Raw genomic sequence first — 26,610 nt, 5'->3', positions numbered from 1 at the left:
CAGATGGGGTGAATAGAGATCACAATTTAATGATTAATTGTGCAGCTCTAATGGCTAGCATAAGTAGACTGTAAACATTTGGATAGGATTACATCTTACCGAAAGTACCACTTGAACTCTGAAGCAAAGAAAGTAGAAGATGAAATATGAAAATTAATGTTTTAAAAAAAAGATGTGGGTATCCCCTGTGTAATTGTTGAATTACTACAACTAAAGGCTGGAAGATGCTGCTGTATGCGGCTGTACTGTATATTAAACAGGGTTGGGAAAACTGCACAAAAATGCCAATAGTGTAGTATTAAAATGGAAAACTATGAATTTATCGAAGATAAAATTCACTCACAAGAGTGCGGATCGCTCAGGTGGTGAGAGCCTGTACTGTGACAGCTTCCCTGTTGGGGCAGATTAATAGAGGTGTGCCGCCTCGAAACACAGAGCTGCTCATGGGTAAGGTGTTAAATCGGGTTGAGGGAGTTCCCTTTTGATGGACCGGTGTTCTATCAAGAAATGCCCCTCATTGTAAAATGCTTCCGATGGGTCTGTGCATGCCCAGTAACAAACATCACTCCAGCTGATCTGTTGATCAGCTGTTGTGACGTCCACGCAGCGCATGTTCATATAATTGGAGGTATTATCCAACACTATGCAAACAGCGGAGGGAGAACGTACTTGTCAGATTCTGGCGGGTAGGGTTTTGCCTGTATTGAACGTCGTGCTTTCTGCCTGTTGCACGGCGGGTTCAGTGTGATAACCGGCGTGTTTTGGCTGTATCTAAGGGTGAGTTAAAATGCACACAAAACCCACTCTTCAAGACACCCACAACCCACCCCGCTATAGCGAGGCAGAATCTGACAAATACATTCTCCCTCAGCGCTTAGCAGATTGTCTAATACTGCCTCCGATGATCTGCGCATGTGCTGTGTTGACGTCACTCCAGCCGATCAACATTTCAGCTAGAGTGACTTTGGTCGCATACCCTTCGGAGGCATTTTTAGAAGGGGGGGCATTTCTTGATGAAACACTGACACTCAGACTTCCTAGTTTGCAGGCTTCCCCATTTTGGCTCCCACAGTGGTCAGTGATGATTCCAGGCTGTGTACATCCAGCGCATTGGCCAGGGTGAAGAAATGGCTACCCGGAGAGCGTCCAATAGACCTGCCTCGACAGGGAAGGTGTCGCAGCACAGAATTTCTCACCACCTAAGCCATCCTCCGTCTTCTTGCGAGTGCATTTTATTTAAAATTAAAAAAAATTATCATTCTTTTTTAATACTACACTGTTGGCATTTTTGGGCCATCTTTTTTTTTTTTTTTTTTTTTTCCCTCCGAACCCTGTTTCTCTCCACTTGAACTCTGTGATGTTCTCCCTGATTAAAATGGAAGATAAAGGTTTCAAAGGTACCATAAACATTTTGTTCCAGTTCCTCCAAAAAAAAAAAAAAACTATAAAATTGGGAAAGCAGTTTCTAAATTTGTTACTATTGAATACATCAATAGTATATTTTTCATATGATTGGCTGAAGTGGATGCAGGTGAATAACATCACCATTTCCATCTCAGCCAGTCAAAAGAAGCCTTGCATTTATGAATAAAAAATAAATATAAAGCTTTTTCCTTGTAGCACTCAGCCCAACTCTTTCATTCAGCAGAGCATTGCCAGAACACGGGGCTTACTGTATTTTGCTAATACTGCATAGTATATTACAGTAAAAACAGCGTTTATTATTGGTAATGGTTTGGGCTAACTTGGCCCAAATGAACTATATTTAAAGTGCATTCAAACTTTGAAATCTACTTTTAAATCTGAAGTTCTATTTGCAAATATCTAACAAAGTATAGGCACCCTAAGGCTGGCCATACATGATACAATGTTCTTGTACAGTTTCCTTTAGATCTACCAAAACCATATAATACAAGGTCAAATCTAAATAAATGGTTTACATTTGTATGCAATCAGACAGGCTCTTGCACTAACTATGAATGTAAATCTAAAGGGAATTGAGTAAGAAAATTGTATACGGTGTGGCCAGCTTAAGTTTAAATATCCCATATATACTATAAAGCTAGATGAGGAATGTTCTGAACCATACAGTGCTCCTTTTATTTAAGGTGTTTTTTTTTTTTTTTTTTTTTTATCCCCTTTTTTGATCTTGCGTGAAACCTCTTGATCCAAAAGTAATATTTCACTTAGGCGCTGTTTTTTTTTTTTTTATTGCCCAGTAGCTTAGAGACCCCCATTCATTGATCACCTGACCATTAATTTCAACAACAATCTTCCCATAAGAATAAATGTGCATACAAATTATTTTAGGCATGTTATTTACATCCCTCATGTAGACATCCAAAAACCCTGAGCATGTTGCTGAGCGCCACCATTTTGGTTGTCAGCAGTCTCGGCGCACTCTCTAGTATTCACTTTTGGAGAGAGTTGAAAGGAGTGGATTTTCTGGACAAGCAAAGAGTAATTAGACAGACCATCTTGGAGAAGAGAGGGCTATGACATGCAAGGAGAGAGGGCTGTGCAAGAGAATTGGCTCTTCCTAAAGCAGACCTATTTTCTAGACCTTGCAAGTGCATAACAATAGTTTGTTGGAAGGAAAACATTCAGATAGTAATTATTTAAAATACATGACTTTTTATGTTTGTGCTTGCGTTTATTAAAGCTGGTGACAGGATCCCTTTAACTTGTCCAAAGACTTCTGTAGACTGGCTGTGGTCTCACCTTTTATTTTTTTATATATAATCTTAATTTTTAACATATATGTACAGACCTATAAACTTGTACAAAAAAATCCCAAACCGGGTATAATATTAGGCTATAAAGCAATCCCCACAAAGGGGGGGGGGGGAGGTTAATTCCAGCCATAGAGGGCACTATATGCAGGTCTGCAAAGAGTTTTTTTAACCACTTCCCACCCGGCCAATGCATATATACGGCCGGGTGGGAGCCGTCTACTCCTGATAGGACGTTCAGGAACGTCATTCAGGAGTAGCGGGATTGCGCGCGCCCGCGCAGCGGCGCGATCCCGATGTGCTCGTGTCACCCGGACACGGCACATCTCAGATCGGCAGGAGGGCTCTGTGATTGGCCCTCCTGATCACATGACGGCCGTGTCCAATCACGGCCGTCATGTGATGTAAACAAACAGCCGGTTGCTAGGCAATCGGCTCTCCTCTCCTCACACGGAAGTCACCGCTGAGGAGAGGAGAGCAGAATGCTCCAGCCGGCTGATGATCAGTGAGTATGGGCTGCTTTTTACAGCTTTTTACTCACTGATCATCAGTGTAGTGTAAACACACAACACACCACACAGTACAAACACAGTCCCCACACATGTCCCCAAAACACACATGTCCCCAAAACATACATGTCCCCAAATAATAAAAACACATGTCCCTAATAATAAAAACATGTCCCCCACATATGTCCCACTAAAATCACATGTCCCAATGATTATCTGCACACATATGTACGTGATCACCTGCACACATATGTACATGATCATTTGCATACATATGTCCGTGATCACACAAACCAATTATTATACACTTAACAGAATTTTTTTTACCAAAAACATGTAGCAGAATACATTTTGGCTTAAATTTATGACAAAATTTGATTTTATTGGATTTCTTTTCAAATAGAAAAAAGAAAATATTGTTTTTTTTCCAAATTTCCGCTATTTTTGCGCTTATATCGCAAAAAAAAAAAAACGGAGTCGTGAATAAATAACACCAAAATAAAGCTCTATTTGTGCGAACAAAATGATAACAATTTCATTTGGGTACAGTGTAGCATGACCGCGCAATTGTCACTGAAAGCGCTAGAGCGCTGAAAGCTGAAAATTGGGCTGGGAAGGAAGGGGGCGAAAGTGCCCTGTATTGTAGTGGTTAAGCAAAGAAAACCTAATCAGTACTGGCCCTACAGAAGTGGCTGAAAAATTTACTTGGCTCCTCGTGGACCTAGCCAGACCACGCAGGAGAGAGAGAGAGGGGGGGGGGGCGCTAAAGGGCATCCATTAAACCCTCTCCCACAGTACGTCAAGGCCAGGACCCATGGTATCAATCCACTAACAAACAAACATAGGAGCCATGTCTGGCCCAGAGCAAATCTCAGCCCTGATCCAGTGAAACAGGTGGTCTCCCTTTTTAATCTAAAATTTAGGAAAGGTTGCTGGACTGAAGTCCTTTCAGCACATGGGTTGAGGTAGGAATGCAGATTGCAGAGGTCTTGGCTCCAGACTCCTTCATATATGTAAGAAGCTGATGGCGAATCAACAATCCTGCAAATTTCCAAAATAACTGAGTGATTTGTGTGTGCAGAATCTTTAAAATATTCTAAAGTGAATAATGAAATTGAATCTCTAATTTGTGTAATATATACACGATTTATCACTGTGGTGTTTATAGTTTATCTCTGTCATCAGGAAACATGCATGCTAAACTTTTTTGTTTGGTAACTTTTTTTATCCTAGTTGTTTTTCTTCATATGATGATATGAATCTTAAGCGAAGAACCACATTACCATTGATTCGTTCCCAGTCATTTCAGCTGTCAAGTAAAGAAGGTGGGTAATCTGTTTATAACCTGATGATTTTTACCACTTTGTTAGCACAGTCGGTGTTCAAATATTGTTTTGCAACTGATATTGAGACCTGCTAGCACGATGCACAGAAGGTTAATTATGTTAAACCGCCTCTGAATAGCAGAGGAGCCTTTAATTTGTTGAGTTTTCAAAAAAGAACCAATAAATACAAGCAGCGTTTCTACTTTGTGGATAAGAACGTTTAACAAAGGTTTGTGTTGTATTAAGTTCAAAACAGAAATTACATCATAGATACAATTCTATGCAGATGCCATTTCTTTTAAGAAGGTTATGCTATACTTTGCATTTTTTGTCCAGCCCACCTCATTGTAATCTGTCTGGGTAGATCTTCTTATCCTAAAACCCTACTTTTATAGAAATTATAGAATTATTTCCATGAACCGCACTGATATCAAACAGGTTTGAAATTGCTGTATGCAGTTTGTTTGATATTGAAGGGATTGTAAAGGCAGAAGGTTTTTTTTATTTTTTATTTTTTTTATCTTAATGCATTGTCCAGCAATGTCCACGAGTGCCTCGGCCATCCGAGATTCTCCCTCCTGATTGACTGAGACACAGCAGCGGTGCCATTGGCTTCCACTGCTGTCCAATATCAGCTAGCCAATCTGGAGAGAGGGGGAGCCAGGTTGAGGCTCTGCATCTGAATGGACACAGGAAGCTGTGAATCAGCTCAGGTGCCCCCATAGAAAGCTGCTTGCTGTGGGGGCTCTCGACAGGATGGAGGGACCCAAGAAGAGGAGGATCCAGACAGCTCTGTGCAAATCCACTACAACTGAGCAGATGAAGTATAAGATGTTTGTAAAGTGTCGGTTTTTTTCCCCCTATAAAAACATTTTCTTTAAGCAGTATTTGTCTACATAAAATGAAGAATAAAAACCTTACTAAATAACTGTAAACCTGTTTTTCTTTGGGCAGGACAGAGTTTAGAAGATACAACAATGCAGTTACTTGGCATGCTTCATGGTTTTAGATTTTTGCCAGGGCAAAGTTCCTAATTTAAGCTTTGTAGGCCGCAAAAATCTTCTTCATGCACAAGGACATTTCCATGCTAAAATTTCTATCAATTTTCCGTGCTTGGGGGACCGAAGGTGCTGCCTAGAGCCATATATATGTCAATGGCTGTATGTGGCCATACGCTTGTAAATATAAATGGCTTCTGCATCTACATTTTCCATGCGTATGTCAAGGGCATGTTCACCCTAACGCAAAAATGGCATATTCAGGGGAAATATGCCGTACGCATATAAATGCTGATGCAAAAGCCACCTGCATTTACAAGCACATGGCCACATAAAGCATCATTGTTGCCAACCATCTGTATTTTCAGTCTGTAACAAAAAAAAACACCCTGATTTTCCCCATCAGTAAAAGTCTGTGGAAGGGAGAAACCGTCAGTGAAAATACGGTAACTGCCTGTGGTTGTCAGTTTAGTCTTTCTGTGATCCTCTCCTAGTGCACAGCAGCATTTCCTGCATTAAGAGGACGGAGAGGCTGGTTCTACTCCACCTCTCATCCCAGCTTCTGCTCCCCACACTCTTAATGCCAGAGTGAAATGCATGACCACTCTCAGCTCACTGGGGGTAGGTGCAGAGCTGGGGGTAGGTGGGACGTCAGGGCACTGGAGGTGTGGGGAGTGGGCACTGGCCACAGTTGCCTTTAAAGGGAAGTCTGAGGGGAGGGTCTGTACCTTTTGGAGGATACAGGTAAGTGCCTTTTGGCTGGTGATCAACTGGGAAGGCACACTGGTTGTCACTGGGGTTGGCATGGACTGAGATCCAGGAGCTGTACAGCCATGCTTTGCAAAATAAGGCACCTCTCCTTTTCTCCCCTAACTTCTGTTTTGTTTGGAATGAGCAATGCATGTTCGTTGCGATCATGTGCACTGCTCTATGTAGGCTACAAATCCCGTAGTCCATAGTTTGTGCTTCTCCATAGTTTGTAGTCCTATCTTGGAACAAGAAAAGGGTGGCTATCTTCCTTTATACAGTGGGATTATGTAGAAGGAACGTAGCCAACCTCTAATAGGAAATTCCGATTACAGAAACAAAAAAAGGAATTTGGCGAAGGCTGAGAGCAATAGAAAGTAAGGGTATTAAGAATACATGCTTCCCTTTTTTTTTTTTTTTAAACCAAAGATTGGTCTTACTTTAAGGAACCAAATAAAACTGCTATGAATTTATTTTTGCAGTCATTTGAACATCTTTTAATTTTTTTTCAGTTGATCCTGAAGATTTGTATATTGTGGAACCGCTGAAGTTTTCTCCAGAAAAAAAGGTAATTTTTTTTGGTTTGTATTTAACACATTTGTGTAGACATCTTCCAGATTATGCTGGTCGGTATTACGTATTTGATTCTTTGCAGATTTTGCCAAGCTGACACCGAGGTCATGAGATGTCTTGATATGATGCCCTCCTCTTTTTTTAGAATTGTCTGTTGTACTGTAAATGGTAGTACTTAACCACTTTAGCCCCGGACCAATTTTCAGCCTAAGGACCAGAGGTCTTTTTATAATTTCGCACTGCACTGCTTTAACTGGTAATTGCGCGGTCATGCAATGTTGTACCCAAACGAAATTTGCGTCCTTTTCTTTCCCACAAATAGAGCTTTCTTTTGATGGTATTTGATTGCCTCTGCGATTTTTATTTTTTGCGATATAAATGGAAAAAGACCGAAAATTTTGAGAAAAAAAATATATTTTCTACTTTTTGTTATAAGAAAAATCGAATAAACTCAATTTTAGTCATACATTTAGGGCAAAATTTATTCAGCCACATGTCTTTAGTAAAAAAATGTCAATAAGCGTATATTTATTGTTTTGCGCAAAAGTTATAGCGTCTACAAACTAGAGTACATTTTCTGGAATTTACACAGCTTTTAATTTACGACTGCCTATCTCATTTCTTGAGGTGCTAAAATGGCAGGGCAGTACAAACCCCCCCCCCCCCCCCCCCCAAATGACCCCATTTTGGAAAGTAGACACCCCAAGGAAATTGCTGAGGGGCATGTTGAGCCCATTGAATATTTTTTTTTTGTCCCAAGTGATTGAATAATGACAAAAAAAAAGTTTACAAAAAGTTGTCACTAAATGATATATTGCTCACACATGCCATAGTTATATGTGGAATTGCACCCCAAAATATATTCTGCTGCTTCTCCTGAGTACGGGGATTCCACATATGTGCATATGTGGGACTTTTTGGGAGTCTAGCCGCGTACGGCACCCCGAAAACCAATTACTGCCTTCAGGGTTTCGAAGGGTGCAAATTTTTGATTTCACTCCTCACTACCTATCACAGTTTCAGGCCATAAAATGAAAAAATGGCACAACCCCCCAAATGACCCCATTTTGGAAAGTAGACACCCCAAGCTATTTACTGAGAGGCATGTTGAGTCCATGATATTTTATATTTTGCCACAAGTTGCAGGAATATTAAAATTTTTATTTTTTTTGCACAAAGTTGTCAATGATATATTGCTCACACATGCTATGGGCATAAGTGAAATTACACCCCAAAATAAATTCTGCTGCTTCTCCCGAGTACGGGGATACCACATGTGGGGGACTTTTTGGGAGCCTAGCCACGTACGGGACTCCGAAAACCAAGCACTGCCTTCCGGATTTAAATATAAAACGCTACCAAAAAAAACTGTTGGTGATCGCAGGGATCAGGCCTGACTCTGCGATCATCGCTGCAGTTATGTGTTTAGTGTTTTGTAAGTGACAGTGATTGATCGATACTGCACTTGGGTGGGGTGGGCGGAGGGGCAAAACGCAGGTGCTAGCAGGTATCTGGGCTGATCCCGCTAACAATGCGTTTTTTCGGAACCCTAAACTGCTGGGGACGCTAGTATAGATCTGATCAGATCAGATATTGATCTGTTCAGATTCTATACCACTACGGGAGGTTTATGCTTTGCGCGTGGGTGTTAGCGGTACTGGCACTAACCTAGCGCTGCCTGGGGCGACGCAGACCCTGACCCTAAAACCTAATTGATATCACCCGCCAGGTGATCAGGGGGTTAAACCTTTATTGGGTAATAAATGGTGGGTGCCCTGATGCTATAAAAAGCTAACTAACCAGAGTCACCCGTAACACTTATGCGGTGATCACTGGTGAAAAGATTAACTAGGGGCAATCAGGGGGTTCAAATTTTTTATTAGGTAGTATATGGGGGTCCCTGGCGCTATATAAAAACCTGACGGGGAACCTAAAAAAATAACTAGCTACCTAGCGACACTAATGCAGCGATCTGAAAAATGATCGCTTAGTGACACTGGCAAAAGGGGATGAAAGGGTTAACTCTAGGGGCAATCAGGGGGTTAAACCTTTATTGGGGGGTGGTAGGGGGCTACCCTGGACCTAACACTAACTGCCCTGACAGTTTTTACTTTTACAGCTGACACTGAATGCAGTGATCAGTAAATAAATGATCACTGCAATCAGTGACACTGTGACGGGGAGGGGGGGCGGGGGGGGGATTTTGTGTGCCTGTGTGTACCTACATGTCAGTGTAGTGTTGGTGCACTTACTTTCTGTCTTCTCCTCGTAGTCTGGTCAATAAGACCGCTCTGAGGAGAATGACATCACTTCCTCCCCCTGCCTGTGTTTACTATACACAGTGGGAGGAAGCTTCTTATTCGCCAGGGGCGATCGAGAGGGGATGGTCAGAAACCAACGGCCATCCCCTCATCCCGGATCGCTCCTGAAGCGAAACAGGCCACCGCATCCAGCGGGAGGGGGTCCGATCGGACCCCCCCACCCGCTGGAAGGCAAGCACGTACATGTACGTGCTTGTGCCTGTACATGCCATTGTGATGACGTACATTGGCATGCGGCGGTCCTTAAGTGGTTAAAAATAAATTTTTGTCATATTGTGAGAGTGATAAACACTTGCCACCCTCATGAACCTTACATACACGCATGTACACCACTAATTTGTTTTAGAAGCACTAGTTTCTCAAATTTTTTTTAAAGTGTATTCTGTTAATTTTAGTATTTTGCTATTATAAATAAAACCAAATTATTCACCGCTCGAGGTACAGTCTGACAAATTACAGTACAATCTTCAGGTCTACCTATAGCTATTTTCTACAGGGGCCTGCCCAGTTGGATACTAATCAAATAGATAGTTTATCTGTGTCTTTAGATTACATTGGTTTAGTAAATCTAGAGCAGAATTGTGAAGTGTTATGGTGAGCTTAAAGTGACTCATTAAATAAATATTGCCCAAAGCAGTTTGCAAAAAAGAAAAAACGCTCTTTGCTCTCTGGATACCCATGTTTCCTACCTTCTCTTTAGCATTTGACACTTTAGGAGTGTTAGATACATATGACCCTTGCTGTGAACTGTGGTTCCATCTGGAGGATGGTACCACATTCTGCTGCAGGTAACCTATGCATCCAACACTCCTAGAAGTGTTGAAGTGGTAGTAAACTCCTGAATGTTATTTTTACCTCCAGGTAAACTTATAATAAAGCTTACCTGCAGATAAAATTGCATCTCCTAAACCTGCACCATTTTAGGAGATATTCCAATGAGCAGCAGTTGGTGACCTCACCAGCACGTGCTCTCTGAAGGAACGGCACATGTATGCCATGGGAGTGACGACATCACGGCTCGGCCATTTGGTTGGCTACAGCCTGCAAACCTGGAAGGAAGACCTGGTGAAGATGGAGGCCTCTGCAGCCATGACAAAGTGGCGCTGGAGGGCTTTGTTTTCAAGGTAAGTCTTTCATAATGTGCTACTATGTGATGCATACTAGCGCATTATGGCTTTATCGTGCGGGGAAGGCTTCAGTGCTTGAACAGAGAGATGGTGAGAGATAACTGCGTACCAGGAAGTTAAGTATACTATCTGCTTTGGCAGTTTTTTTGAAGCGACAACAGTCCCTTTCAGAGAAATATTTAGTGCTGTAGTAAATTTTAAAATGCAATGATTTTTTTATTATTTTTTTAATTGTGTTAACTGTATTGATATTACTTGCAGAAGAAGCGCTGCAAATATAAAACGGAAAAGATTGAGACATTAAAGCCGATGGATCCATTAAAAGCACTTCCCAATGGGGACATCAAGACAAGGAAACAATTCACAAACCAGAGAGACTTCTCAAATATGGGGGAAGTGTATCACTCTTCCTATAAAGGGCCACCTTCTGAAGGCAGCTCAGAGACTTCTTCCCAGTCAGAAGAGTCCTATTTCTGTGGCATCACAGCCTGCTCTTCCCTTTGTAATGGACAGCCTCAAAAGACTAAAACCGAAAAAAGAGCCATCAAGCGCAGGCGCTCAAAACTTCAGGACCAAGGAAAGTTCCTTAAAACGTTAATAAACACAAAGTCCGGGTCCATGCCTAGTCTACATGACATCATCAAAACCAACAAAGACTTGACTGTGGGAACATTTGGTGTTACGGCAGTTTCTGGTAATCTATAATCATAGGGATTTATTTTTTACGTCTGACTTTGGTCCTACATAGAAGATCTATCTTTCGGAGCATATGCACAACTTGATTGGGCTGGACTAAAAATGTAATTCATCTTCAGCTCCTGGACATTTTTTGCAAGGAAATTGAAACAATTTTGTTTCTCCTTGAGATCATTAAGTAGGATTAGTGTTTTTTTTTTTTGTTTTTTGCAGTTTAATTACTAGGGAGAAGAACATTGATACCCAGTTTTGATGGGTGGAACTAAAGTTAACTTAAGCTCAGTTTCTCAAGCCCTTCCCTAATTTCGTTCCCGTACTTGCACCTTTCCATATTTATGTGCCTTCTGTCTATTTATAATGCCACTGGAGGTTAAAGCAACAAGTGTGAATGCAAGAGTTAGTTTTTAAGTATCTGTATGTATATGTATTTTTTTATTTGAAGTTTGCTGTTTCAGAGTTTATCACTACAATCTGTAAGGCAATTTTCCTGAAGGAAAAAAAAGGTGCGAGATTTTCAGGTGTCTTTTTATAAATGATCTGTGTGTGTTCTTGATTAGTTGACAGTGAATTTCTTCTGCTGGATTCCATAAGCAATGTACCGACTAAGTCAGTGATCCTTGGGCAGAATATTGTAGATTAGTGGCGTGTGACTGTGGGGTTGATTTACTAAAACTAGAGATTGCAAAATTTGTATGGTAGACAATCAGCCTCTAACTTCAGCTTGGTCAATTTAAGCTTTAACAAAAAAGGAAGCTGATTGGTTTCTATGTACAGCTGCACCAGATTTTGCACTCTCCAGTTTTAGGCTGCATTCACACATGAACGTAGCGATTTACTGCGTTTTTAGTTGAGAATTTTTGAGTATTTTTAGAAGTATATTATGAGTGTTTAAGTGTATCACAAGTGTTTAACAGCTTCAGGCATTTTTGTATAGCCAATAGAAAGCATTAGGGGGATGAGAGGGAGAGGAAATTAGAGGTGGAGTGCTGCTGTTTGAGCAGAAAGCACAAGGAAAAAAAACTCCTAAAATGCTCAACTCATGCGTTTTCTATTGAAGTCTGCCAAAAAAAAGCTACTTGTACTTTTTTGAGCTTCAGGCGAATTTTTCTTTAAGCGACAGAATGCTCAGATGTGAACAGGGGCCATTGAAATAACTGGTCTTTTGTTTGTTGAGCATTTTAGAGCTACAAGCTTCAAGCAGAAAATCGCTCAGGTGTGAACGGGGCCATAGTAAATGAACCCCGTGTGTGTGTGTGTGTCTGAACTAGGATATGTAGACCACACACCAAGTTTTTTTGTCTTTTGTCAAAGGTGCCTCCAAACTGACGTAGCAGTTATGATGTTTTGAAGGTGTTCTAGCTGAATATACAGCCCTGACCAGTGTTAAAGGCAGTGCCATCGGTTGAACATACATTGCCAGTACCGAATTAATTTAAGTTAGAAATGTGTTGGCAATGAAGAAAAATTTTGTTTGAATGAACCAGTGGGAGTACAATGACAGTAGTCGGGTAAATCTGTTTAGTCAATAATTGGGGAAAAAATTTCTTTGGCTACTGTGACATGCTAAATATTCACACAATAACAATGATAGCCCCTTTCTTAATAAGTTCCTTAGAAGATTGCCAAGCTGTACCAGTCTCGTTTCCATGGGACTTGGTACTGACATTTTGTGTATAGTTTGCCAAACTGCAGTAGAGATTGCAAGATCCTAACTTTAAAGTGACACTAAACTCATTTTATTTTTTTATCTCCATCATTCAAATATAAGATGGCTCGTTTTTTTTTTTTTTTTGTTTTTTCATCCGGTCTTCTTTTTTTTTTTTTTTTGTCCCAATCATGCTCCCTATCCCCCTCTAATGCACCTGGCTGTTACTGGTCTGGAACAAACAGATCTGTTATTTCTGGTCACTTGCTATGCTATATGTACTACAATTCCCTTATAGCTGAATGTGTCTCTACAAAGAGGTGTAGGTCAAGGAAGAGCTGGAAAGTCTGGCTACATTCTTATACAAATAGGAGCATGGAGCACAGACGTAACCACCCCAGAATGGGAAGTCTGATAATAGCAGACAAAAAACTTGCATTTGAGAGATAAAACACAGAAAGTGAGAGAGAACATACATTCTAGTTATACATATTTGGACATTTTGCATTTTATATGAGAAATAAGAATTTAGTGTCACTTTAAGGTATGTGCAAGATAAAAAGCACCTGGTCAGATATTGTCTTGTTTTCTGTTGGAAAATGTCTGACCGGCAGGTGTAGGCACGGTGTTACTACATTTCAGTCAATGCTTCGTATCATTTTAATTTTCTTTATGCTGCCAAAAATAAATGCTAAGATTTTGCACTGTATTAAAAACCATGCAGAGTAGGCTGGAGTCAAGTTATGAGTGGCCCTGTCATCGTCATCGAATTCATGAAACTTTGAAAATTTGAAAGAGCAGGGTGGAATATTGTTGCCCAAAGAACGACTGCATCCAGTTAGTTGCAGTCACTGATGATTCAGACAGACATAGGTAGGTGCCTGCTGTCTGACAACTGGCAAAGAAGGTCCCTCCATTCATGAGTTCAGCAGGATGATCGAGGGAAATCTATATATGTATGGCTAGTCTTAGCCATAGGTCTTAGTTCAGATTTGTACTATAGTTGACCAATGTGGTGGTTTTATCATTTTATTTTTATTTTTTTGTATAGGGTCAGATTGGGTAGTTTTACTAATGCAACTTTTTTATTTTTATTTATTGCTTTAGATCAACTATAGATGCAATTTTCTCTTCTCATAACTAAAAAACAAAAAAAAAAAACTCATTAGGCATGTGTACAATGGAATCTGTACTGTTAATGGGAAGTGGCTGGATACTTGACTCTCTAGATCACACAATTCAGGCAGTCGGTAATATCACAGATTCTTTATTTAATAATTGAGCAAACCGCATTGGTGTACAATAATCTGGCATCCAAGTGGTCAGCTTTTATTGGTGGTACTTGATTAGTTGCTTTGGGTAATGTGTGGTACACACACTATAGTGTTTTTTTTTTTTTTGTTGTGTGTGGTTTTTTTTTATTTTTTATTTTTTTGTTCAATCCAGCAGGGTGGATAAGACAGATCACTGTACTTACACTAAGTTATGAGCTTTGTATGCCAGTCGGCTGCTGATTTTCCAGCATGCCCATTCAGCAGAATCAGGACAGGCTGCTGTACATACCGGCCTAATATCGGACGCTTTCTTTGGAACCGGCCGCTCTTCGATGTGTGCCAGCCTTTCTTTTTACCGTGGGTCTCATATACTGCAATGTGTAGAAATGTCATTTATGTCTCCCGGGAAGTCACAGTTCAGCTGATACTTTTCCTGGGACACGTTCATATGAAAAGAAGAATCTAGTTATGTCTGGTTTCAAACTTTTAGAAACCTTTATGCTGGTTTCAGCCCACATAGGTGAACCTGGCCTAAATGTCTAATGCTCTTTAGTACTCCTATTCATCCTATTCATTACATCTGTGTAGCACCTAAACACCAGACTTTTTATTTTTTTGACCTTTCTAGAGATGACCTGATATTCTTTTGAGATAAATATTATGATACTGTTAGGAGGGGGGGGGCATAGTTATAAAGCAGTGAATGTGATTTTTTATCAAACATTCACTGCAAACAAATCAATCATAATCAAGTAATTATCAGAAATGTACAACTGCAATGGGTAATTGCTAAATGTGACATTCACTGCTTTGTAATGTTAGTTTTGGTCATTTGAAGGGAATGAAATGATTCTGATGAATTGCAATATTTCTGCTTTGTCTGCTGCAGGGAACACAGGTACTACAATAACTCTGTAGCATTGACTTCAAGCTTTGTTAGAGTTGCATATTTTTTTTGGACAGATATTGTCATCTTTTGGGAGCAGTCCTTTATAGCACTGAATGGTCTGCATGCTGGATGTTCATGTGTTTTAGTATCCGTGATACAGAGGAGCAAAGAAGTGTAGATATTGTGTATTGGTTTAGTATTTAGTACTGGAGTATAGTAAGATGTATACCTCTGCCATGTTGCACCTGTCCCTTCACTGGGCATATGGCAGTTTTTTTTTTTTTTTATTCCCAATGCTGTGTTGTAAGAGTACCAATGGGTGGTCTCCCCTTCATGGTTAAATGCTCTGTTAACAACTTTTCATATTTTGCGTGGCAAGATGTCAGAACAGACTAACCAGGGCACCTGTAAGTTATCATACATGATTTGTCACACAGCTAGAGATGTATTGTAAGTGCTTCTGGTAATCCAGAGGTTTTTACATTACTTGCAGAGAATATTCAGTGAGTGTTGTGTGAGATGCAATCTGCTTGATGCTAAGGTATGAGTTTACAAATATGTAGCATTAAATGGAAAAATTTTGGGAGGGGAGGGGGGGGGGGGAGCAAAAATACCATTGCCTTACACCCCAGCTCCTATCTATGCCGCCTAATTTAGAGATATAACTAGGCCTGCCAGTGCCTGTTTCAGAAAACTGAGGATATGAAATCTCTTGAGCACTGTGCTTTAAAGTGTGTGTCTACTTTTGCTGGCAAATTTAGGGAAACCCCCAGTATGTTCCCATTCACACAGCGTACCTAAAAAAAAAGAATGCAAAAAATATTTCATGCCTTTCTAGTTTCTTTAGAGTAAGTTTATACGCAAGACTCCATAAGTAACTTCTATTGCTTAGAACAGCTTGCAAATGGGATTTTTGGTACATGACCATACAAATTACCACCCAATCCTTGAGATTGTTAAAGTGGTTGTAAACCTCAGACCTGAAATATGAACAAAGCATATCCCTCTATAGTGTGTGCTCAACACCCTTAAGAGAACCGAGTCACTTTTGTCTGCAGATTTGTTCCTCTATCAGCAGGAGTCAATTCTGACAAGTTTTCCTGACACCTAGAGAAAAATGGTGATGGGAACTATCTCCAGATGATTGACAGCCTTTGCTATGTTCCTGTGTGGAGGGGGGGGGGGGGGGGGGGGAGGTCCATTCCCTTCCCCTCCCCTCCAATCAGCTCTCTTTACTGAGCTCTGCAGAGTGCAACTTTAGCTCTCCACCCCCTTTTTCTGAACTCTCATACAAGCTTTATAACTCAGGACTTTGAATGTAGAGAAGACTGCAGATAAATGGGTACAACATATGTAGGATGATTTGTTTCAACTGTGTATCACCTGAGGCCACTCACAACACTGGGTATATGTGAGGGTTCACAAGCACTTTAACTCTGTTAGGACAGACCGTGTGCATATTTAGTACAGCTGATACTGAGATCTACCAGCTCAGTACAGATATGGTTAATTGTGGTAAACATCATTCCCCAGCTCCCTCCCGGCATTTCAAAGAAGGGAAAAGTTTAGTATGCATAAGCAAGTAAAAAGGTAAGCAGCTACTTCTAAATCTCTAGTTTTGTTTTTGTTTTTTTACATTGTGCTATGTATGGCAAGACGTAACGGTTATAAAGTAGATGTTATCCCAATGTGGCTGCTAAAGTGGAAGTTCTTGTCTGGAGGGTTATACATTTCTAACGACCACCATTCAATCAAAAACCGTGTATCTATTTTTCTCCCCATTACAGTGCTGATATCGTACCATTGAAAACCTTTCAACAGTTTAAATCAGACAGCTAATAAAGTTGACTGATTATTCTAGTAGAGTAGATAAAACATTGGTTCTATAACTGATGAGAGGCAGGTTGGTGCAGCAGCACAATGGAGGTCAGAGATGGTTAGGAATGACATTTCACCTAATACACTTGTTTTTGGATTTAGCTCTTTTGAAAGTACTATTGTTCCCCCTTTAAAATTAACAGGAGATTTTTTTTTTCTTTTGCTCTGAAGATTTAATGTAAATTAGATTTGGGAAGTCTACATGGAAATGTTTACATACTAATTACTGTGCTTCCTTTTTTATCTATACTTGTAAGACTCCTCCCCTTACTGCTCCCTGTTTGTCTGGATGAACACAATTGGGCCTGAAACTCAATGAAGGTAAAATACTGGAAGGGTGAGAATAATGGAGGAACAGATGCAGCGAGGTTGCAAGAGGCAAGTTTACATAAATGCCTGGTTATCGTGTGTAATATGTGGTTTATTATTTATTATACTGTTTTATATTATAGGAGTTTCCTACACTCTATACACAATTCCCCCCCACCCCCCGTTTTACTTACATGAGCCCTGGAAAGTCCCACGTCGCGAACACTCTCTTTGCTTGGTCTTCTTGGCTCTTCTTTGGATTGATTGATAGCAGCACAGCCATTGGCTCGCATTGCTGTCAATCAACTCCAGTGACGCAGGGGCCGGGCCCGAGTCCTGTAGTCGGCGGCTATGAACACTGAATACAGGACTTGGGAGCGTGCCTGCAAGGTAACCCCCTTGGGAGATTGCTTCCCAGAGGGGGTTATCAGAAGCGGGGAGAAGCCAAGATGGCCATCGAGGGACCCCAGAAGATGATCGGGCCTTTGACATGCCTATTTTATGTTTTGTGCTGTGTGCACTGACCAATTCTATTTATGTCCTATGGATATTCATCTTTTTTTTTTTTTTATTATGACAGAGGCTTTTAGAAGGTGACTAACACCTGTTTGTAGTATCTTTGTCTGTTATGCTGTTCATGCTTAAAACCATGTTTAGGATTTACAGTATATTTTGTTTGTTTTTTCAAAACATTTTTGATACACTTTAGAGGAGCTTTCTATTAGAGTAGAACCTTTGTATATTCGCAAATGGCAGATTTTGTTGTATACCTCTGCTGTCCACAAAGTTATCTTGATGAAATATTGCAGTGGTTCCAAAGGATATACCAGCTTGTGGCCAGCAAGTCTAGACTTTCCAAAGCCAGGCATGCATTTATTTCAGAATATAAAAAATAAAATAGTTTGAAATTTTCCTTTTTAAAGCACAATTCAGATGAATACATTTTACATTAAGCCAACATCAGTTTCTCAAAAGTAATTTTAGGACCTCTTTGCACTACTGCATTTAAAAATGCATTCTTTTTTTTGCATGTGATATTAAAGCCCAACTCAAGGCTCTTTTTCTCCTGCGGTATTAAAAAGTTTGCTGCAGCTTTGGGTTCAGTCCCAAATGCTCTCCTGCAGTTGTTGCTTTTGGCCACTAGATGTCCTCTCAGTGGGTGTCATTTCAATTCACACAGAGGATTTTCAGTGATGCCACCTACTGCCACTCAAGGGCAAAGAAGACGCAATGCATCACACAACTGGCCTGAAGTCATCTATAAAAATTGATTTAACAAAAAAGTATTTTAAGTATGTTTAGCCAGGTGTTGTATTTTTTTTTTTTTTTGTTTTGCTTTGTACTGCAGTTTTATTTTTCGTGGTTTAAACATGCAAAAAACACAGTAGGATGTGCCTATAGTGTAAAACATGGGAAATGCATTTTAAGCATGTTGGAAAAAGGGTTTTACATGCAAACGTGAAAAGAAGCTTGAGCTGCGCAATAATTCTGGCATTTACCAGCAATCACTTTTGGGTGCAGTAAATGTGTGGCCACCTTGTAGCATCATCTAAATACTTTTTTGTCACGTTAAATATTTGAGGATCGTTGCCTGACAATTAAGAATTATACAGTAGAATATATAAGCCAAGATGCAGTTGAACAAAATTGGTAAGACCAAGTATAAAATACCTTGGAAATAATAACCACAAGTATATAACCATTTCAATTATCCCTCAGCAAAGATATGCTAAACACTTTAATTGTTAAAATGTACCATTTACTAGATTTAGTTACTTTTCAGGCAATGTGTCCTGCTGATTGGTGTTTGGGGGATAGTATTTTTTAAGGTATCCAAAAATCTGCACTTTCTTTTTGAATGTGACCATAGTTTATTACATGCCAGCTTATGGCACTGTAAGCGTCACAATACTTATTTTATTTTTTTTAAACGCTTGAATAGTTTAGGTTGCCCTTCCTCTGGTTGTTTTTTGTGGCTTGTATTAGACATTTTGAAAACTGAAATACCTTAAAGCCTATTAGGTAAAGGAAATGAATTGTGTAAGCGGAGCATCTATGGCAAATGTCATTTCACAGATGAATGTGGTGGTAATAGAGGGTGTCACATTTTGTGTAATGTTCAAACTCTTGCCACCTTTATATCAGTTCATCAGTTTCTAGTTTCGTTTTAAAGAAAATTTAAAATAAAACTAAACTATAACCACCACATAAAAGTATTACTTTTGTAGTCCATCTTTTAACTTCCACAGACTTTATGAAGGTGGTGAATAAAATGTAATGGCTTATTAAATAAAAATAGGGACAACCGCCCAACAGTTGGTCAAAGTTTGCCAGTTGAGGACTGGACCAAACTTGGGGAAAATGGCCCTGTGTTGAGTGGTTCAATGTAAGAGCTTTGTTAGCCCATATAACCATTTAAAATGAATGTTGGGGACCACAAGGTTCCTTCAGTTATGATCTTAATCTCCCTTGATATAACTTTGCTTTTAGGCTTAATCTATGCCTGCTGAAGCAAAGGCCCATCCACTTGGTGTCCCCCCTGGCTAGTAAATGCACCCTTGTTGCCACAGAGACATTTTTATTGGACAGGAAATGTTTGGTGGGTGTGGCATAGCGTTAGATGGGGTCGTGCTTAAATTAGTTGTAAACCTCAGACCTGAAATATGAACAAAGCATATCCCCCCTCTACAGTGTGTACTTGTCTTAATCCAGAGCACAATGCGTAATTTCTGTCTGCTGCTGCTTCGTTCTGCTATCTGCATCAGTCACTTCTGACAAGTTTTTTCTTAACACCAAGTGAAAAAAGTGATGGGGAGGAAGTTTCAGCACAAAACCTGTGATTGACAGCCTCAGTTCTGTTCCTGTGTGGGGGGGGGGGGCTTCCCTTCTCTCCCTTCTCTCCCTTCTCTCCCTTCTCTCCCTTCTCTCCCTTCTCTCCCTTCTCTCCCTTCTCTCCCTTCCCTCCCTTCCCTCCCTTCCCTCCCTTCCTCTCCAATCAGCTCTGTGGAGCCGGCCTGCTTTTCAGTACTGAAATCCTGTGTAGATGCTACACTTTGGTTGTTGAGTACAGATTGCTGCAGATAAACATATCCAACTTATGTAGGATGATTTGTTTCATCTGTGTACCATCTAAGGCTAGTCACTTCACTACATATATGTAAGGGCTTCCAACCACTTTTTAATTCCGGATTTGAGAAACTCGCTCTGTTAGTAACAAAGTTAAACCAGCATTAGTAGGTCACAGACAGCAGACTTTCCTGCCTAACAAAGTAGTAGAAACCTTTGTGCTTTGTGCACCAGTTGTGCTGTGTTGCTTTTAGAAATTAAATATAGCTGACAGGTTTGCTTTAGGGGAGTTCTTGTTTAAAGCAGATCTTCACTCTCCAATTCATCAAGAGCTAATGATTGTGTGACAAACCTTTTCTCAGAGTCCCTGTAGAGATGAGGAAGGCAGGTTGTTAGGGGTTGTACTGCCATAGATACTTATTGCGTTTTAAGGCAGCCTATTGCGGAACACCACCCTTAGGCCCCTTTCGCAGGGGGCAGATCCATCCGAGCGGAATCCGCCTGCTCAGTGAGGGATCTGTCCACTGGCAGGTGGAGGACGGGTCCATGTCCGCTCCACTATGCAGCCTGGACAAGGACAGAGCCCGCTCTACTCTATTGGGCAGTCAAATAAAAATGGACTCCATGGATGCCAGGCAGGTTTTCGGGGACACATGTTTGCTGACTTCTGCCTCCCCATAGAGGACAATGGGTGGCCCAATCGGGTCCGCTGAAAAACAGACAGGCGGACCCGATCAGTCCAATTGTGTGAAAGGGGCCTAAAACAACAAGTCCAACTATTCATTACGAGACTTCGCACAGTCCTAGGCTTTCCAGAGTTGGTTAACCTGAGGGCTGTAAATAAATATAAAGTCCTTTTTGTACATTTTTATTTCACTTTTTTTCCTTAACTTATTTGGCAGTGTGTGTAGACTTGCATATAAAAATGACCCACACTTCTCCTTGCCTTAATACGTATGTATGTGGTTGTGGGACATTTTACGTGAGCTTGGTTTGCTAGATTGGAAGTACAGACATAGGAAAAGGATTATTCCCTTCCTCCAATCGCCCGCTTCCCCCCTAGCATATGTGTACTTAACTCCTGATGAATTACTGAAACAAAGCAAGTGCATTCTAGCCATTTTCTTTTCTTAATACTGCCAATCATACTGGAGTGTTCTACCAATGCCAGATGCACAAGTATGCATGCTGAACAATCGCTATGGAGCCAGCTTTTTATTCACGTTAAAGGAGTTGTAATGGCAGAAGGTTTTTTTGTCTTAATGCATTCTATACATTAAGATAAACGTCTGTGTGCAGCAGGCACCCCTAATACTTACCTGAGCCCCATCTCTGTCCAGCGATGTCCACGAATCCCTCGGCAGTCTGGGACTCTTCCCCCCTGATTGGCTGAGACAGCAGCAGTGCCATTGGCTCCCGAGGCTATCAATCATAGTCAGGCAATCAGGGAAGAGAGGGCTCAGGGCCAAACAGCAGCTCCGCGTTTGAATACATGTAGCTGCAGCTTGGCTTGGTTGCCTCCCATAGCAAGCAGATTGCTATGGGGGCACACAACAGGAGGGAGGAGCCAGGAGCAGCAAAGAGGCACCCAGAAGAGGAGGGTCCAGGCTGCTCTGCAAAGCCAACTGCACAGAGCAGGCAAGTATGACATGCATGTTATTTTTTTATTTTATTTTTTTAACAAGACTTTACAATCACTTTAAGGGAGCTAAGATAGAATGTTCTTCAGAAGTATACAGCTTTTTAAAGATTGGATCAGCCCCATATACTTCTATTTAGAATCGTTTTGCATATTATTGTTGCTGACGGTGAGTGTATAATGCCTCTTGCACAAATCAAGGGTAGGCAGGCTAGCTGATGCGGCTGTGTAGGGTATATACGCAAATAGCATTTTTTACATGTGTGCCATGGATGGTTCTGATTATGTTTTAACATGCCTGGATATCCTGAATAAAATTTAGTAGGGCAAACTATGTATAAATCTTTCACACTGATTAATAGTTACTGAAATGTGCAATCGGTGTGAAGATGTGGTGGCTTTAGGTTACAATGCAGTCCTTGTATGAAGTATACAGCTGAGTGCTACATCAGCCCACGCTTACCTTTTTATGAGCCACTGTGTCTGCTATGCAAGGCTCTCGCAAAGGTTTCTTTTAAATAAATTAGTACAGAAGGAATTTTGTGGCACATCTGCAACTAATCTTATTCAGCATTATCGTTTTTTATTTGGAAGAAATAAAAAATGTAAAATGCAACTGCTCCTAATCATAACGCCTCAGGACAACAGTTGTGGTGTTCTGATTTGTCATTATATTGCTACAGTGATAAACTAGGATACTGACAAACTAGATTATTTACAGAACTTAAAAAAAAAAGAAAAAAAAAAAAAGAACGTGTGTGTTTTCTTGTGTGATGCTATTTGGTATGTGTGGGAGTTTCCCACCTAATGCAAAAGCTAAAACAGATTATTCTTAGGGCAAGTGGAGATCTGTCACCCAAGCTCAAGGCAATGTCGTCATGCTTTACTAATATACGGTAATACGTTAAATGAAGAGGCAAATTGCAGAACTGCTCAGAATACAGCTGCCCGATCCCTACAATAATTGGAGGACATCTCCCCAATAGGCCAGCATTCTAGAGGATCGAGCCCTGCTTCACTTGACTGAAAACTACTGGGTCAATTTTGTGACATTTTTCTTGTGCCTGGTACAAGCAGCAGAGATATTGCAACCAGATTTTCTTCAGAGAAAAGCAATGAAATTTCTTGTTTAGCACTTATATGATGGGACACCGCTTTTTCATCCTTTCATTTTATAATGTCTTTTAAAGGGTCCAATGTCTCAGAACGGGGTATAACTTATCTGCAACATATCACATTGCATAGGCTCTATATATAATATTTATTTATTTTTTTGAGTCCAGAATTCTTGTCTTTTGTGCCGTTTTTTTATGTTTGTTTGTCATAAGGCATTTGGTTTTTGCTAAGTGTAACGTGTTTTACCTCTTGTTGCTGAACCCTATTTTTCAACAGCTTCTGTACTCATGACTGTTCTTGCTGCTTACATGTAGTTTTCCATATACACAATATTTGTTTCTTTTTAGGGGATACATTTGAAGACCGTCTGAGCACTCTGTAATTTTTTTTAGACTGGTCTAGATGAAAATGAGCAGAGAAAAAGGAATGAATTTTCATTTTTATTGCTTAAAATATATGGTGAATAAAAGTGCAACTCCAGAGCCTTAGTGCGATTTTAGAAACTGTGAATTTCCAAATAAATATGAACACTTGTATTTGCTATCTGTTTTGGATTGTCTGTTGTGTTCAAACATCACAAATTCATTATCATTCCAAGAATTTCAGAATGGAGGAGATAACCATGCAAGTTACCTACATCACAAAACAAAGTTACTGGTGCAAACTAGTCTGTTTCTCATTTAATAAAGGATTTCTTACCTTGAGTGTTTAATTCCACAATGCAGGACACTGTATTCATTAACTCCGGGTTTTATGATGCCACTTTTAGGTGACTAGACACTGCGGTGGGGGGGGGAGCTGCAGGGACATCCTTGCATAGCCCCCCCCCCCCCCCCCCACTTCCAACTAACCTCAGTTTTTTGCTAGTGTCTTTTGGTTATGGACCTATTCTGTCTTGGAGAAGGTTTCTTTTTTTATATGGAGGTTTTGGCTTTCAAAGACATTCCTGTTAAGTTCATAGCTGCACCATAGCTACTTGTGTGTTTCTGCAGCTTTTGGATCGGTTTGATTGAGCCTCGGTGGACCATACCTTGACCCCATCTGGATGAAAGATGTGGGGCCTGCCTGTAATGTCACTTCAGGCACTAGATCCTGTGTGGGCACTCACTTTGGTAACACCTTGGTGCATTGCATTGTTAGCAACTGGGTACTATAGAGATCCAGGGCTTTGGGCCATCAGCCAGTTGAGGCATGTTCCTGAAAACTACTTTGGGGGCATCCCCATTGAGGAGGGTGACACGATGCCTCTTGTTCCGAACATCCTACTCCTGAAAGAAGGTGATCTGCTAATAGCTTTTTCTTGGGCCCTGTGTACCTACCCCTGGGGTCTAATGAAGCACTGGCTGCAAAACATTAAACTGTGTCACAGCCAAGATGGGAGTGCCAGCTTTGTGCTTGTGTGTGTTTTTTTTTTTTTGGCAAACTTTACTACATTGAAACTTACATTTCTCCCTGGTGCTACCAGGAGCTGCCATAGTCTGTTTCACAAGACTACTCACAGGCATGTCCCATCTTTAATTCTGGTACACAGGACTGGCACAGCAACAGACAGTTTCCCTTTTTACCCTGCTGTGGCTGTTAATACACCTCTGGGGCATTGTTGCACCTCACATGGACCATCTAGAGGTGCAAATCAAAGGGTCAGTGGACCTGAGGGGGGGGGACTGTGTTTTATAGTTTGCACAGTGACTTAGGGTGACCTATTCATGCATAGTCCTTAACCCCTATTGCTCTACAGTGGGTATGTTAATAGGCTTAGTTCATAGTTTTTCACTGTATATTGTGGTATATCAGCATATGAGAACTTAGACCCTCATAAGCCCTTAACCCCTATTGCTCTGCGGCAGTCTTTGAGTAATGCTTACTGACAACTCCTCATTGTGTACTGTTTTTATGACAAACTCTGGGGACCTAGTCCCTCACTGCCACAGTAATCTACTAGTCTCCAGTTGTTTGTGTGTAGTTCTTATTGATCATCTGCCGTGTACTGTTTGTACAATGGCGTTTGTCATCATAGTCCCACACAGCCATTATCCCTGCTCTGCAGCGAGTCATAAGTACCCCTACTTGATAGTTTCTTGCCATATACTGTTGATCCTGCAGCCTGTAGTGACCACCTCAAGCATGGCTACTAACTTTCGTTGGGTTTGTGAGCACCTTTTGTTGGTACGGTTACTGTGTACTACTTGTACAGCGGCTTATATGGGGTCGTATGATGGTCCATGGTGTCCTGGTCACACATGATCTTTAACCCAATTACGCTTTGCAATGGGTTTGTGGGTAACCTATGGTTGCCTATTGACCCTTCCTTGGTCTGCAGTGGGTCCATGTTTACCCTTGGTAAAAAAAAAATTGGTTTGTATTGCATCCTGTGGTGACTTTCGCACATGGCTATTGTCCCCTACTTCCCTGCAACCAACAAGTACATCTTCTTGGTTAAATCTATTTACTGTTAACTCTACTGCTCTGCAGTGGGTATCCATTTCTGGCAGTGTCTCTCTTGTTTGCCATTTGTACTGCCACTTGTAGTGACCTATCACAGCCATAATGCTGAGCTGCAGCAGGTCTCGGAGTAACCCTGGTGCTTCTGTCTCACTGTACTTTGTTTTTCACAGTGGTCAAGGGTGAATTTGCTGCAGCTGGTTTGTAGTTGGTCAATGATGTCCTTGACACGGTGGCCATTGTCCCTCATGCCTTGTAAGAGGGTCCATGAGTGCTCCTTGTAGGTACAGATTCTTTCATACTGATTTGTTTGTTGCTTCAGTCATGTATGGCCTTTAACTCCACCCACTCTGTGGTTCATTTGTAGGCTGACTTGGGGGTTCTGTGACACTTATTCTTATGTGTAGTGACCTACGCTAAGTTAGCCTGCTTTAACCTTACTGGTATAGTTAACGTGTATGCTGACCTACAAACAATGATCGATAAATATCTAAAAATAATCACATATAGATCTAGCAGCGCTTTTTCATTAATTAAGATCCAGATGTTGATGATGATATGTACTCATTAAATATAAATAAATGTATGTATCAATGAGTAAACATAAAACCGAGAAGGAACCACATTAAAAGTCCATCATTGTCCAACCAATATATAACAGGTCTAGATGTATATATAGAGAGAACCGAAACAGTCCTTTCATATATTGGGATCTGCTGCACCACCACCCGTCTCTCCAAACACCTTCACACGTGCAGAGAAAACACACTCCAGGGGATCTGTGATAGGTGAAGTCCCCCTTTGGTAGTGCTCTTGCCAGAACCCACTGGTGTAATCAGCGTCTCAAGAAACAATGTGTATTTTTCAGATCTCTTCTCATTCCGCCGTCCTACACATCTCATTAACCCAATATCTCAGAAAAAAACGAATGTGTGGAGAGAACAAATATAGTGCTTTATTGATATATAAAACAACAAATTTTACACTCACAAATAGGGATGAGCTTCGTGTTCGAGTCGAACGCAAGTTCGACTCGAACATCGTGCGTTCGCCGAATTCCGAACGTTTGGGCTGTTCGCGGCAAAATTCGTGTGGCCCACAATGCACTGCGATGGCGCAATGCATTGCTGTCTCACGATTGGCCAAGCATGCACTGTGACCCCGCATGCTTGGCCAATCGCAGCGCCAGCAGCGAGGAGAGCCATGGTTGGCCACAGGCATCCTGCCTGTGGCCAATCATAGCTCAGGCTGTGTAGTGCACGCCCCACACTATATAAGGCCGCCATAGCGGCGGCCTCGTGTAGTGTGTTGGCGTCTGAAGCAG

At 40.9% G+C, this 26,610-nt stretch overlaps 1 protein-coding gene across 5 annotated transcripts in view; it reads left to right on the top strand.

Annotated features, from left to right (window-relative positions):
• Positions 1-23,385, top strand: part of SUCO (SUN domain containing ossification factor) — a 156,419-nt gene extending 133,034 nt beyond the window's left edge. For 3 of the 5 annotated variants that reach the window (XM_077452996.1, XM_077452994.1, XM_077452993.1), the window contains 4 exons: positions 4,475-4,566; positions 6,824-6,879; positions 10,594-11,026; positions 16,972-23,385. In XM_077452996.1, coding sequence (XP_077309122.1) covers positions 4,475-4,566; positions 6,824-6,879; positions 10,594-11,026; positions 16,972-17,033 — 643 coding nt within the window. In that variant the 3' untranslated portion in view covers positions 17,034-23,385. Of the gene's footprint in view, positions 1-4,474; positions 4,567-6,823; positions 6,880-10,593; positions 11,582-16,971 lie in introns of those variants that run through there. The other 2 variants (XM_077452997.1, XM_077452995.1) reach the window with 1 other exon arrangement.
• The last annotated feature ends 3,225 nt before the right edge of the window (positions 23,386-26,610 follow it).

This window comes from Lithobates pipiens, unplaced genomic scaffold, assembly GCF_037356315.1.
Source record: "Lithobates pipiens isolate NorthernLeopardFrog02 unplaced genomic scaffold, aLitPip1_a1.2 Scaffold_23, whole genome shotgun sequence".
NCBI lineage: Eukaryota > Metazoa > Chordata > Amphibia > Anura > Ranidae > Lithobates > Lithobates pipiens.
This window is presented reverse-complemented; position numbering and strand designations above follow the sequence as displayed.